We start from the raw sequence: 14,575 nt of genomic DNA, 5'->3' as shown, positions 1-14,575 counted from the left end.
AGGATAGTTATGTCTGTATTGGTTGTGCCTTCTTACAGAACATCTGTCTGATTCCGAGGGAATGGTGAATTCTGGCAGGAGAGTACCTGTTCCTCAGTCGCAACTTGGTCCATCACTTAGACGGCTTCTCTGCCAGAGGCTATTTGGTGATGGTCTGCAATGTGGGGAGTTAGGAAAACAGGATATAACTAATTACTGTGCATTAATCGTCCCTCTCTCATTAATTAACGTTACTGAAAGGGATCGGGGGGGGGGGGGGGGGGAGAAATCATCAGGGGGACGGTGTTCACTTTTTGAATTATTTTTTACAGTACATCACAGCAAAGCATCAGTCATGGAGAAAAGCCTCCTGAAGAACTCGACCAAATGGCAGTATTACGGCACCCCTGGAGTCGAAGGAAATCTCACACTTCTGTGGAAGCCTGAAGTTCTTTCCTACAGTGATGTTAACATTGAACTCTGGGGCTACAGCGAGACAGGTAATGCCGGCAATGTGCCAGATGAGAGACACCTAACAGAGGGAGTGTGCCAGATGAGAGACACCTAACACAGGGAGTGTGCCGGATGAGAGACACCTAACACAGGGAGTGTGCTGGATGAGAGACATGTAACGCAAGGAGTGTGCCAGATGAGACACCTAACATAGGGAATGTGCCAGATGAGAGACACCTAACACGGAGTGTGCCAGATGAGAGACACCTAACACAGGGAGTGTGCCGGATGAGAGACACCTAACACGGAGTGTGCCAGATGAGAGACACCTAACACAGGGAGTGTGTTAGATGAGAGACACCTAACACAGGGAGTGTGCCAGATGAGAGACACCTAACCCAGGGAGTGTGCCAGATGAGAGACACCTAACCCAGGGAGTGTGTCAGATGAGAGACACCTAACCCAAGGAGTGTGTCAGATGAGAGACACCTAACACAGGGAGTGTGTTAGATGAGAGACACCTAACACAGGGAGTGTGCCAGATGAGAGACACCTAACCCAGGGAGTGTGCCAGATGAGAGACTTCTAACATAGGTCCTGGTTTTGAACTTGCAGTACAGTATTTGTAAACCCTGATCCTTCCCATTGAAATCAGTGCTGCAGATCCCATAATGCATCAGGATATGGTTTTCAGGAACCCAAGACTGGTCTAAAATCTCCCTCCTGGAACTGGTAACTTGGTAGCTCCCATTGCAATGGTGGCCCTTGGGCAGAGACCACAAGGCACAGCTTTTTCAGAGCCTGGTACGTGTGTATGCTGAGTTTGGCCAGCAGATGTCAGCAGTGAGTGATGACTGAGATCCTTCTCCCCAGGGACCATGAACACTTTTCCCACAAAGCCCAACCCAGCACAGCAACACTCAGTTCCGCAAAGCATAGGAGCCAACTTTTCAGAATTATTGGGGGTGCTAAGCCCAGTGGAAATAACACCTCCCTGGACCCATACAAGGAACTTTCTCAATATTGGGGGTGCTCAAGTACCAGGGCTTTTTTGAGGGGGTACTCGGGGGTACTGAGTACCAGCACCTTTTTCATTACCTGCTAAAATTGACCCATGGACCCCAAGTTTTAATGAAAGAGCTCAGGCTCTACACACCAGTTCTGCCTTGTCATAGATTCTGTGACTGGTTGCAGGGGGCCTGGCTATTGTGGGGTGGGTCCCTTAGTGACCACCCCATTGTATAATTATGATACAGCCAGAGACCCCCCCACTGGAATGGTGGTGGGCCCAGTCATAGAGCTCAGGCCATTACAGACCTTGGCTGAGTCAGAAATCTGATGGCTGACATAACTGGGAGCTTACTGGAAAAGTATGGCCTAGTTTGTAGCCCGGATTGAGGCCTAAAAGTTAAGTTAATAGATATGGAAACAAAATGGAGGATTTCAGCACAAAATGGAAGCCCGTATCTGTTACAAAGTGGAATTTTCTCTGTAATGTAAGTTAGAAAAACAAGTTGAGAAATGAGTGAGTCATACCAGGTGCAAAGAAAATAGGGAACTAGCTGTCCAAGAGAGGAGGGAGACTTTCCTGTGAGCAGGGTCTTGCTTAAGATTTGTGGTCAAGCGAGCTAAAGACAAAACCATGTTAGCAAGATAGAAGCTACTCGTTAGCATGAGCCAATCAGTGACAACCATGACATTAGCATAGATCCAATCAGGTATATCTACTGTCATATTATCCATATCCTGAGGGCACCTATAAAAATCAGGGTATTTCCTGGTTTAAGTTAGAGAGAAAAGGGTTGCCACTCTCTCTCCAAGGGAAACCAATGTGTCCAGCAGAATTAACAAATTACCTAATTGCTTTCCCTTGTAAAACCTCTAATTGGTAAAAGAAATTATAAAAGATTAGCAAATAATTAACACCTGTTTGCAGCTTATTATATTCCTATAATGAATTGATTGTACATGCCTGTTGTCAATCACTGATTTGACTTATACCTTAGCAAATAAACTCCTCATTCCAAATGATGATTTGTGGGCTTCACTTAATGATCAAAGGCTGTAAGTATAAATGCATTGTATAACTTGTAATCTAAATCCAGTTTGTCATAAGGCTGGTATCTTTTCCTTAGACCTAACGTCTCCCTTAGAGGCAATAACTCCTTGATTACCCCAGTACTAGTGTTATTTAGAGATGGAGTCAGATTAAGGTCACTCTAGCCTTCTTGGGGGGGCTCGGGACCCCTAAATTCTCAACACCATCCCTGAAGGGTGGCCTGGCATTTGAGTACCGGCACCTTTTTTGCTAGAAAAAACACACTCAAGTACCCACAGCACCCACAGCACTGGCTCCTATGCGTCAGACACAACTTCAGCCTGGCCACTAGGTGTCTCTGGGGCACAATGTCAGAGACACCCAACTTTTCAGAACAACTGGGGAAGCTAAAGACAACACAAATGACCCTTCCCTGTACTCACTGACGGGCTTTGCTCAATATTGGGAAAACTGAAGCGCCCACAGAGCTGGCACCTGCGATGTTTGCAAAATAAATCTTTGCTAGTCAATATTCATTCAGCAGCGGTGAGCGTTTTTTAAACACTAACCCCCACCAGCCAAATTAGACCAGATTCTCAATGCTTCAACCCCTTTGAATAGCCAGCTCCGTAGTAAGGAGATAGTATGGGGCGATGAGAAGGGAGGGGTTAGACAGGGAGTCTGAAAGTCCGTCATCTCATTTTGTGTGTGTGACCTGCACATCCAGAGAGCTGAAGGCATTAAGGCCAGGGCGCAGGTAAAGTGACCGGGCTTTTCTTTCCTCTTTCTTGCACAGGTGAAGCTTACACTGAGGAGTGGAGCCCTGCGTGGCAGTATCTGTACACGCTGCAGAGCGGGCAGAATAACAGCGGCTCCTACATCTTCACTCCGCAACCTGCGAACGCCGCATTCAGCAGCTGGGAGGTGGGGATGGTGAGAATCACTGCCAGCAGCCAACCCGACGGGCAGATGTAAGTATGGAATAGAGAGATGGAATCACATCCGCCTCGATCTTACTGTTACTGTCATAGGCGGTCGGTGGCCCAACTGTGGGGAGGCTAAAGGGGGCGGGGTTAGGGGTGAGACCAGGGGTGGAGCTTAAATCCATAATTGTCTGATAACACACAGAAAAAAAAAATAAATAAAAATAAAAGTCACAATTAATACCTTTTATTAAATTTAGATATTAGATATGTATCATATGTCAAAGAATAAAGTGGTTGCTCAAAGCATATACTAAACACAATCGCTCAACTGCAAAACACTATGCACAACTTTGTGCAAAAACACACTCAGAACCTTACTGTACCATAAATATTACACTGGGCAGAACCTAATACACCAATATACCACCCATACGGAAAATGCAGACCGTCAACAATATGAAACAAGGGATCATATCATCACAATTCTCATGTAGAGCCACAAAACACCCTAATTCACGTTTAATGTGGGATAAAATGCCATAAATAAATAAGTAAATAAATATAGACTTTTAATGTTGAGCACCTGATTCTCAAAGTGGACATATTCCAAACACTATAATGAAAATAAAATGATCTTTTCTACCTTTGTTGTCTGGTGACTTTTTATGATCATGCTGGCCCAGTATCCATTCTACTGCTATCTGTCCTCAGTGCAGGTCAGGAAGTCATCCTCCTTAAATATCTCCCTGGCAACCCAGGACACCTCCAGCCAACCCCCCCCCCCCCCCCCCCCCTGCTTTCCCAGCAGTAAGGTAAACAAACCATAAACCAATTTCTACAATTGGTTACACAAGGCTAGAGGGCTTTCACTGCAGCTCCTGCTGTGAGGATGGAGGTAAATCAACAATTTAAACCTCTCAGAGCACAGCAGGGGAGGCTTAGCCTGTCCAAGCCTCTTATACCGGGCGCCTATGGTTACTGTCTGTTTACTGTACAGCGTTAAGAACTGTGGGGCTATTTCTAGGTATAACTCCTTCCTTTGTAATGACGCTTGAAAAGGTAAATAAAAAGAATAGAGAGATTTGAAAGGGGTCAGAAAGATTCAATTATTTGGGCTTTAGTCCCAACTTGAGGGGGGGGGGGGGTCCAGTTCATCTCACACGTTCATTGTAATAAAAATGTTTTAATGTGGGCTAATCAATTTCACTTGCATTACTTCAGAAGTTAAAGACATGTTAAATCAATTTTGCGCAGACTAGATTTTGTTAAGGTATCAAAACAAACTGATCTCCCTGTTTACTAAGCTGGGATAGCGGCTGCAGTGCGCTAATGCTGACACGGCCCAGCCACGTGGCACCTACCAGTGCAGCATAGTAAAAGGGAGGTGAGTGTCCTAATATGATATATACAAGCCATAGAGCCCATTAAAACAGGCGACATTTTTGTTGTGAAAAATGTAATGAAATAGCCAAAGCAAGAAATGAGAGTGGATGTCTACAGTACACTTTTATATACTACGACCCTCCTCTCTCCCCTGCGATCCAGCAGCGGGCAGGCAAGACTGAGGATCTTTCCTGCCTGCCCTGAAGAATTCGCTGGACAACCTGGGTGGCTAGAGGGGGGCAGGGGAGAGAGGAGAGTCGCTGGACATGGGTTGCTGGAGGGGGGGCAGGGTAGAGAGAAGGGTTGCTGTACAGCGCTGCATACGTTTAGTACAGCGCTTTAGAAATTGTAAGTAGTACCTAGTAGGTGTTGCGGTTATGATCAGCTGATGTGGGGAGAGACCTGTGACGTGCCGCACATGCACAGAACAGCTGCTCTCTACTGTGCATTTGCAGGTGAGTCGGTCACCTCTCGATTATATAGTTAGATATAGAGACAGAGGGAGAGAGACAGAGAGACAGAAAGAGACAGAGAGAGAGAGAGAGAGACAGAAAGAGAGAGGAGCAGGATAATGCCCCCCTTTATTTACCCTAGTGCCTTTGTCCTATCTCATCTTGTCTGTCTATCTATCTGAACTGCACTTCCTCCCCCCATACATCCCCCCTCCCCCTTCACTGGCTGCCTACTAAGATGTTTCACATAGGCAGTTTGGGGAGGGCTAAGGAGGGGTGGGGCACCTCCCCTTTCTTCCCCCTTCCATCCGATATCTCTTCTCTCCCCTCCTCTATCTACCCCGATATCCTCTGGTCCCCCTTCCCCTGGAACCCCACTCATACCTCCTCTGAATTTGATCCTAAGTCAGACTGATACAGGAATTGATTTTCACTCCTCTCCTCTTGTGTGAAGATGATGGAAAAGACCATCTGATGCCCTTTCCCACCATCAGGATACCCTGTGTTGTAATGAAAGGTTTATGCGATTATCATCTCTGCCTAAAGACTGAGTCCAAATGCAGGCAGTTTAAGTGACGTAGTCACGGTCACACAGTGAATGATGCCCAGGAGAAAAGACGGCTGAGGGGAGAAATGATAGAGGTCTATAAAATAATGAGTGGAGTGGAACGGGTAGAAGTGAATCGTTTATTTACTCTTTCCGACTAGGGGACATGCGATGAAACTACAAAGTAGTACATTTAATATAAATCTGAGAAACTTTTTCTGCACTCAATATGTAATTAAACTCTGGAATTTGTTGCCAGAAAATGTGGTAAAGGCGGTTAGCTTAGCGGAGTTTAAAAAAGGTTTGGGCGGTTTCCTAAAGGAAAAGTCCATAGACCATTGTTAAATGGACTTGGGGAAAATCCACTATTTCTGGGATAAGCAGTATAAAATGTTTTGTACTTTTTTGGGATCTTACCAGGTATTTGTGACCTGGATTGGCCACTGTTGGAAACAGGATGCTGGGCTTGATGGACCTTTGGTCTTTCCCAGTATGGCAACTCTAATGTACTCCCAACCACATTTAGATGGCAGTTCTACGTGTGCATTTTCTTAGAACAAAACTCTTCCAGAATCTCTTTAATCAGCCACCCAGGTCAGGGCTGAAATATTGGGAGTTTTGCCCAGGGCATTGAGCTGTGGCTTGGTCAGAAGCTCAGACAGGTTCAAAGATGTATCATAGCGGGACTTTTACACTGCCCTGAAATGTGGCCAAGTGACTTTCCAGCATGCAGCAAAATAATGTAATAGATTTGTTGGGTTAGTGAGAAGCACTGTCACCCATCTCATGGGTACCCCCTTCCTTTTTCAGGAATGTTCCCTCAATATGGAGTCCTGTCCATGCATTAGCCTGGCACCTAGGAGAAGAGTTCCAGAAGGATCCAGCTGCTTGGGCGCAGGGAAAATGTAAAGCATGGCACAATAAAGAACAAACCCAACTGCCCAACTTCCTGGCTGAGACTCCGGACTGCCCCTGCAACCTAGCACAGGCCCGGGCTGACACAGGCAGGTACCATGTAAGTGACAAACCAGAGGCTTTATTGGTTTCAGTTTTGATCAGGAGCAGCCGCGTGCAATTCACGGAGAAGTAGCTAAGAACCTTCAATTGTACCTGTATGCAGTTGTCCATTTTCATAAAGACCCTTTCTGTATTTATTTATTTATTGCATTTGTATCCCACATTTTCCCACCTATTTGCGGGTTCAGTGTGTCAAACAGGATTTATAAAACAGAAAAACTTCATAAAGATGTCCCAAATGAATTAATTCAATTAAAAGGTATCGACTTATATTCTTTTTGGCTGATATTCAGCCTGAAGTGGTTTAAACGTTGACCGCCGTGGGCAGAATTAGCCCCAGAGTCAATCAGCACCAGCATTGAGTATCCCGTTCTAACTCTTTAGGTGCTGGCCGCCAGCTCTTATGTGGGTTCTGGTCAATATTCAGCTGGGTCCCACAGAAGACACTTATAGAGGTCTCAGGTGAATATTGGCTGGAGCCCACCAAAGATTATCTGCCCTTGCCCTGACCTCCCCCTTTCTGATCCTCCTCCCACTCTCAGAGTAGCAAAATCCCTCCTCCTACCCCCTGGATCTTTACTATCCCCCCTTCTCCCCCCCCCCCCCCCCCAAAATGAAGCAGTTTCCATATTAAAAATATTAGGATTAAAGTTGGAGGATGGAAACAAGAGGTGAGTAGGAATACGCTGGAAATTTAATAAAATCAAAAACAGAAGTAAAATATAATTAAAATTAACCTAGGAAAGGACACGTAAGGTGGGGAGGGGAGTGAGAAGAGCCTAGAAGTGGATCACGGAAAATATTACCGGATTAAACTCAAAGAAACGAAGAAGGAAATATGGCTAGCGAAAGCGCAGGTGGAAGAAAAAATGGCTGAAGATGTAAAGGGAAGTGATGACCCTTTTCAGATATATTGGGGAAAGGAGAAAACCTAGGAATGGAATTGCAAGACTGAAAGATGCTGAGAACAGTTATGTGGAGAGTGATGAGGATAAAGTGAACATGCTAAACAAATACTTCTCTTCAGCTTTCACGGAGGAAAATCCCGGAGAAGGACCATGGTCGGCTGCTGAGGGTATATCCAGTGGCGTAGCCAAGGGTGGGCCTGGATGGGCCAAGGTCCGCCCACCTTGGGCTCAGGCTCACCCAGTAGCAGCACACCTATGATGTGGCTGGCAGGGATCCCTAAGCCTCACCAGCCAAAAACTCCCAACAACTGTCCCTCCTGCATACCTTGTAAACAGCAGATCTTCGCCTGCAGCGAGCAGCGACTGATATACCAGCCCCACAGCCTTCCCTCTGATGTATTCCCACCTATGCGGAATCAGGAAGTTGTATCAGAGGGAAGGCTGTGGGGCCAACATGAGCAGTGTATATTCGTTGCTGCATGCGAGGGAGGGAGGATGTTTGAGAGACCAAATGGCATGCAGGCGAGAGAGGGAGAGGCCAAATCACTTGTGGGACAGGGCAAAGTTCTTCTGCCCACCCATCCTGGTCCCAGGCCCACCTAAAATTTGGTGTCTGGCTACGCCCCTGGGTATATCTGGGAATGGAGTGGATATTGCACCATTCCCGGAAGAAAGCATTTATCGACAGCTTAAAAATCTGAAAGTGGACAAAGCTATGGGACCGGATGGGATACATCCCAGGATAACAAAGGAGCTCTTAGAAGTACTAGCGGGACTTCTTAAGGATTTATTAATAGATCTTTAGAGATGGGAGAGGTGCCATGCGGTCCCTCTTCACAAAAGCGGAGACATGGAAGAAGTGGGAAACTACAGGCCGGTAAGCCTTCAGATCCTCGGATACTATCACCCCGAGATCCCTCTCCCCGTCCGTACATATCAGACTCTCACCACCTAACACATAAGTCTCTCGTGGGTTTCTACTCCCTAAGTGCATCACGTTGCATTTCTTCACATTGAATTTTAATTGCCAAATCTTAGACCATTCTTCTAGAAAAAATAATGGAGTCGCTGCTGAAGGAAAAGATAGTTAACTTTCTAGAACCCAACAGGTTGCAGGATCCGAGGCGATATGGCTTTACCAAAGGAAAATTCTGCCAAATGAATCTGGTTGATTTCTTTGACTGGGTGACCAAAGCACTGGATAAAGGTCATGCACAAGATGCAACCTACTTGGATTTCAGCAAAGCCTTTCATACAGTCCCTCACAGAAGACTCATGAATAAACCGAGAGGGCTGAACTTCGGACCCAAAGTGTTGAACTGGATTGGAAACTGGTTGACCGACAGGCAACAAAGGGTGGTGGTAAATGGAATCTGCTCAGAAGAAAGGAAGGTGAGTAGTGGAGGGTTGGTTCTGGGGCCTATTCTGTTTAATATATTTGCGTGAGATATTGCTGAGGGATTAGAAGGAAAAATTTGCCTTTTTGCGGATGACATGAAGATAGCCAATAGAGTAGATACTCTGGAGGGAGTAGAAACCATGAGAAGAGATCTCCAAAACTAGAAGAATGGTCAAAAGTCTGGAAGTTAAAATTTAATGCCAAGAAATGCAGAGTGATGCAGTTGGGGTGCAGAAATCCAAAGGAGATGTACAAGATAGGAAGAGAGAGATTGATAAGCACAGCTCAGGAGAGGGACCTTGGGGGTGATGGTGTCTGACAATCTTAAGATGATGAAGCAATGCGACAAGGTGGTGCCCACAGCCAGAAGGATGCAAGGTTGTATAGAGAGGCGTTTAACCAGCAGAAGAATGGAGGTGTTGATGCCCCTGTACAAATCATTGGTGAGGCTCCACTTGGAGTATTGTGTTCAGCTTTGGAGGCCTTAATCGTGCTAAGGACATAAAAACACTTGAAGCAGTTCAGAGAAAAGTGACAAAAATTATATAGAGTTTGCATCAAAAGAGGTATAAGGAAAGACCTGAGGACTTGAACATGTATACCCTGGAGAGACAGGGGTGATGTGATACAGACATTCAAATATTTGAAAGGTATTAATCTACAAACAAACCAGTGGCGTTCCTAGGGGCGCTGACACCCGGGGCGGATCGCCGATGTGCCCTGCCCCCCCCCCCCCCGTGCAGCGCCCCCCCCCCCCCGTGCAGTGCCACCCCACCCCGGCGAAAGAACACCCCCCCACCCCGGCAAAAGAACCCCCTCACCCCCGGGTGCACGCCGCTGGGGGGGGGTGCCGTGCGCCGGTCAGTGTCGTTCGTTTCCATGCTTCCTCTGCCTCGGAACACGTTACTTCCTGTTCCGGGGCAGAGGGAGCATGGAAATGAACAGCGCTGACCGGTGCGCGGCACCCCCCCAGCGGCGTGCACTTGGGGCAGACCGCCCCCACCGCCCCCCCCCCTTGGTACGCCACTGAATCAAACCTTTTCCAGAGACAGGAAGGTGGTAGAACTAGAGAATATGAATTGAGGTTGTGTGTGTGTGGGGGGGGGGGGGCCCCGGGCTCACTCAGGAATAATGTCAAGAAGTACTTTTTCACGGGGAGCTGGTAGATACCTGGAATGTCCTCCTCTGGGAGATGGTGGAGATGAAAATGGTAACGAAATTCAAAAATGAGTGGGATGAACTCAAAGTAGTCCTGTATAGAAGGCATGGAACCAGACAAGCTTAGCAGTGATTAAATGACAACACCAGTAATTGGGAAGAAAAGCCAGTGCTGGGCAGATTTCTACAGTCTGTGCCCCGATCGTGGCTGGACAGATTCAGCTCTTCCAGAAAACCAAGGGAGACGTAGGTTCAACAAGGTGATCTGCATTGAAACAACTTAAAAGAATCGACACAGCAGCTGTGTTTCGGCATTAAAATGCCTGCATTGGGAGTCTACAAAATACATATTGTAACCAGGCGCCTCTCTTGTGCAGCCAAGGATACAACAATCTCCTCCAGCCACAGGCTCCCGGTACAATGAAGAAATAGATGTCCACCAGTACCTTCAATCTTAAGGACTTTTATTCCATGCAGGTTTCTAGTACACAGTTCCAACAGCAGCATAGCACATACCAGGATTCAATACAGGCTTACAGGCTCCAGTCTGGGCTCTTTATCCAGTGCACAACAAACAGTAATTCAATTCCCAAGACAAACAGTTCTTTCAGTTCAGTCACCAAGCAGCATTTTCTACCTTCTATCCTCTTTACCTTCAGGAGAGTTCAATATTTTAGGGACTCCTTCTACCCAAGGGTTTTCCCCTGCATCAGCTTCACAGTGAATTCAATACTTTTGGGACTTCCTCTCACCCAAGGAATCTCAGCCTGCTTCAGTACTTTAGGGACCTCCCTGCCCAAGGGTTTTCAGCCTGTAACTGCCAGTACTTTAGGGACCTCCTTGCCCAAGGGTTTTCAGCCTGCCACTCCTTCTCTCCTTCTGCTTCTCTCTCCTGAACTGAACTCATGAGACTCCTTCCCACCTGCCTAATCAATCCCTGGCTTCTGCCTTCACAACCAATCATTCTCCACTCATTAGCTTCTCTACACACCCATACCAGCTAAGTTGAGCATGAGCCTAATGAGGAGCTCCTGCACACAGGGTTTCCTATCTCTTTCCCCCTAGTGGCAGCCAATCTACACCTCCTATTAGCTTACACCCATGTCGTCCCCGATTGCAGCTAAGAGTCCAGTTCGGGTTTTCCATCTCACCCCCTGGCTCCTTGCCTGCAATGCTTTCTGGGACTTTTAGTTCAGACTGAAAGTGCCTTAACCCAACTATCCTGGATGTGACTTTATCACAATATATAATACTTGTATAAACATATAAATCATAAAACATATAAAGTATAAAATCTAAAACAGGCTTATTTTAGGAATTACAAAAATTATAAACATAAAAAAATAAAAATACAGAAATGGTGTCATGATGTGGGAGAAGACTGAAAGAGCAAAAATGTCTTCTCCCCCATTTTACTGTTTTGGCTACATATTTTTTTCCATTTGCATCTTTGCTTTCCTGACTACTCTACCAGTTTCTCTTAGCTTTTCCAGATATTGTCGCCTGTCTTCCTTTTTCTGCCATCTCTTGTCATTTATAAAGGCCAACCTCTTTTTCCTTATCTTTACAGCTACTACTTTTCAGAAGCAAAGTGACCTCCTTTTCCTCTTAACTTTTATTTACTGTTCTTACCAAAAAGGTTTGTTGCCTTCACAATAGCTCCTTTCGGTTTTGGCCACTGCTTTCCAACTTTTTTCCAGATGTTCCCAACCAGACTGCAATTCCTTGAGATAATCCCCCTTCAGAAAAAAGTCTAGAACCTTCGGCTTTGAATGAACCCTCTCCACACCTATCTTAACCTTAAACCACACTATCTGGCGATCACTGGACGCCAAATGATCGCCTCCTATAACGTCGGAAACGCTCCCCCTGCAGAGAATCCAGGATCTCCCTGCTTTTAAAAGACCCCACGATAGGGAAACCTCAATCAACATCTGTAATTGTCTATTGCTTATGATTGACTTTATTCTTGCTGTACAGCACCTTGCGTGAATTCCTTCAAAAAGGCAGTAAATCAATCCTAATAAATAAATAAACATCTGGGTATGTTAAAACTGCCCCTTTCACAGCTATATTTGGAATGTCTTCAATTAAATCTGTGTGTGAAGGAGGCCTGTATATCCCAGCAATGTAAATACATTTGCTGTTTCCTCTTTCCTGACTGACCCACAGGGCCTCTTCCTTACTCTGTAGCTCCTGTAATTGTACCCTTCTCCACCACCGCCAACTTCAGGCTCCGCCCTTTCTGCCTCACCTCACCCCATGCTTGGAATAAACTCCCTGAGCCCATACGCCAGGCCACTCCCTGCCCATCTTCAAATCCTTGCTCACAGCCCACCTCTTCAATGTCGCCTTCGGCACCTAACCACTACACCTCTATGCAGGAAATCTAGACTACCCCAACTTGACATTTCGTCCTTTAGATTGTAAGCTCCTTTGAGCAGGGACTGTCCTTCTTTGTTAAACTGTACAGCGCTGCGTAACCCTAGTAGCGCTCTAGAAATGTTAAGTAGTAGTAGTCCTGTAATTGTGTGGATTTAATATGGAAGGGTATAGGGAGCCAGTGTTCCTCAATTAACTGCGCAGTGACCCTGTCAAATACATCAGGATTTCTGTAACAGATGCAGGCCTCTTAAGTTGATAATGACCGAGTGCTAAATTGAAATCCCAGCAGCGGAATACTGATGGATGTATCGTAAGTGTAATTGAGTCATCGCTGCCCTACAGGACTTCCAGCAAAGACTGACACTGGTTCCAGAGAGGTCCTGGTTACGGTACCTGCCTGGCTCCACGTCACAGTCTCCCTCCTGCTCTTTTGCAGCTGCTGTTTGTGTGGCATGTTCTGTTTCTTTTGCACTCTGTGCACGTGTTCAGTCGGAGCTAAGCAGTGTGCTGTTGTCTCCTGCAGACGGATTACGGGTGTGACATTGAGAAGGGGAGTGTGTGCACTTATCATCCGGGGGCTGTGCACTGTGTCCGGAGCATCCAGGCTAGGTAAGAGAGACATGCGAGGCTGGTTAATAGGGTTGCAGTTTTAATGTGCTTCTGGCTCTTACTGGAGATGAAATCAGGAGACAGCCAGCCTGGCACAATACACCTGCTCTGCCCACTGGTGTCATTCCCCCCCTGCCTGTTGTGTAATTTTTAATTATTATTCTGTTTGTTTCCTGGGACTTTCCTTCTGGTGCTTTGGGTTTTCAGTAGAATGATTGAACCTTCTTCCTTCACAGCTTTCTAGATCTGTATCCCTTGTTTTATCACCCCATCTTCCCCCCCACCCCCACCCCTCCATCGAGTTCAGCCATTGCGGTGATGATCCTTCCCAGATTACAGCTCAGTGCACAGTCTGGAGTCCAGCCACTAGATGTCACTGTTGAGCAAGTGCTGCGAGTCCCTCCCCCACAAATGCTTGTGAACATTACCGCTGCACTATCTCTAGCCGTGTCGACTCAGAGACCAGGAAGACCTGACCCAGGAATCGAATGCGGATCTCTCTGAACAGCAAGACACAGCACTGCTACTGAGGCACTGGGCCACTTACCCACTTTCGTCATTTTAAGAAAAAAACTTTGTTTGGGGAGGGTTGGCGAGAGGGGGAAGAGAGGTGCTTATAGACTTATTACTATTATGACCTTAATACCCCGTGAACCTGAATGTAACTCACAGAAAAGGTGTAAGGAGAATCCAAATAAATCCCAGGCTCCCTCTGGGGATCTGTCTAGTTGTGACTCTGAAGTTGAACTTCCCTTGCTGTCTTTTCTGTCTTTAGCCCTCAGTTTGCTGCCGGCCAGCAGTGCTGTTACGACGCCAGAGGAAACCAGATCCTGACGTTTGACTCGCTCGGGGGCAGCACGCCTGACCGGGGCCACGACTGGGGTTCCCCCCCTTACAGAAAGCCACCCCGAGTTCCTGGCTTCTCCCACTGGCTGTACGATGTCATCACCTTCTACTACTGCTGCCTGTGGTCCGACAACTGCCAACCGTACCTGGAGCTCCGGCCGTCCAGTGACTGCCGCACGTATAAACCTCCCAGAGTCGGTAGGTGACTGGGGTTTTTTTTCCTACTTACGGGGACCCTGTTACAGTAAATAAGAGCCGAAGACAAACAACTATTCCTACTTTAACTAAAATTATTGGATCCTAAGCAGTCGGGATTTTGTCTCTCATTTATTTATTTATTTATTTATTAGAAAGTAATTACTGCCTTTTTGAAGGAATTTACTCAAGGCGATGTACAGTAAGATTAAATCAAACATGAGCAATAGACTTTAGCATAGGAATGGTATTAGCAGGTCTTTTTACTGAAGGTCATCTT

At 46.4% G+C, this 14,575-nt stretch overlaps 1 protein-coding gene across 1 annotated transcript in view; it reads left to right on the top strand.

The window, feature by feature from the left end:
* SUSD2 (sushi domain containing 2) overlaps positions 1-14,575 on the top strand; it is a gene marked incomplete in the record, with an annotated part of 210,235 nt that overhangs the window by 50,581 nt on the left and 145,079 nt on the right. The window contains 5 exon segments of the mRNA XM_030220275.1: positions 312-479; positions 3,267-3,441; positions 6,589-6,793; positions 13,169-13,254; positions 14,030-14,298. Coding sequence (XP_030076135.1) covers positions 312-479; positions 3,267-3,441; positions 6,589-6,793; positions 13,169-13,254; positions 14,030-14,298 — 903 coding nt within the window.

This window comes from Microcaecilia unicolor, chromosome 11 (genome assembly GCF_901765095.1).
Source record: "Microcaecilia unicolor chromosome 11, aMicUni1.1, whole genome shotgun sequence".
Classification (NCBI taxonomy): domain Eukaryota; kingdom Metazoa; phylum Chordata; class Amphibia; order Gymnophiona; family Siphonopidae; genus Microcaecilia; species Microcaecilia unicolor.
Note: the sequence above shows the minus strand (reverse complement) of the source record. Positions and strands in the feature narration are given on the sequence as shown.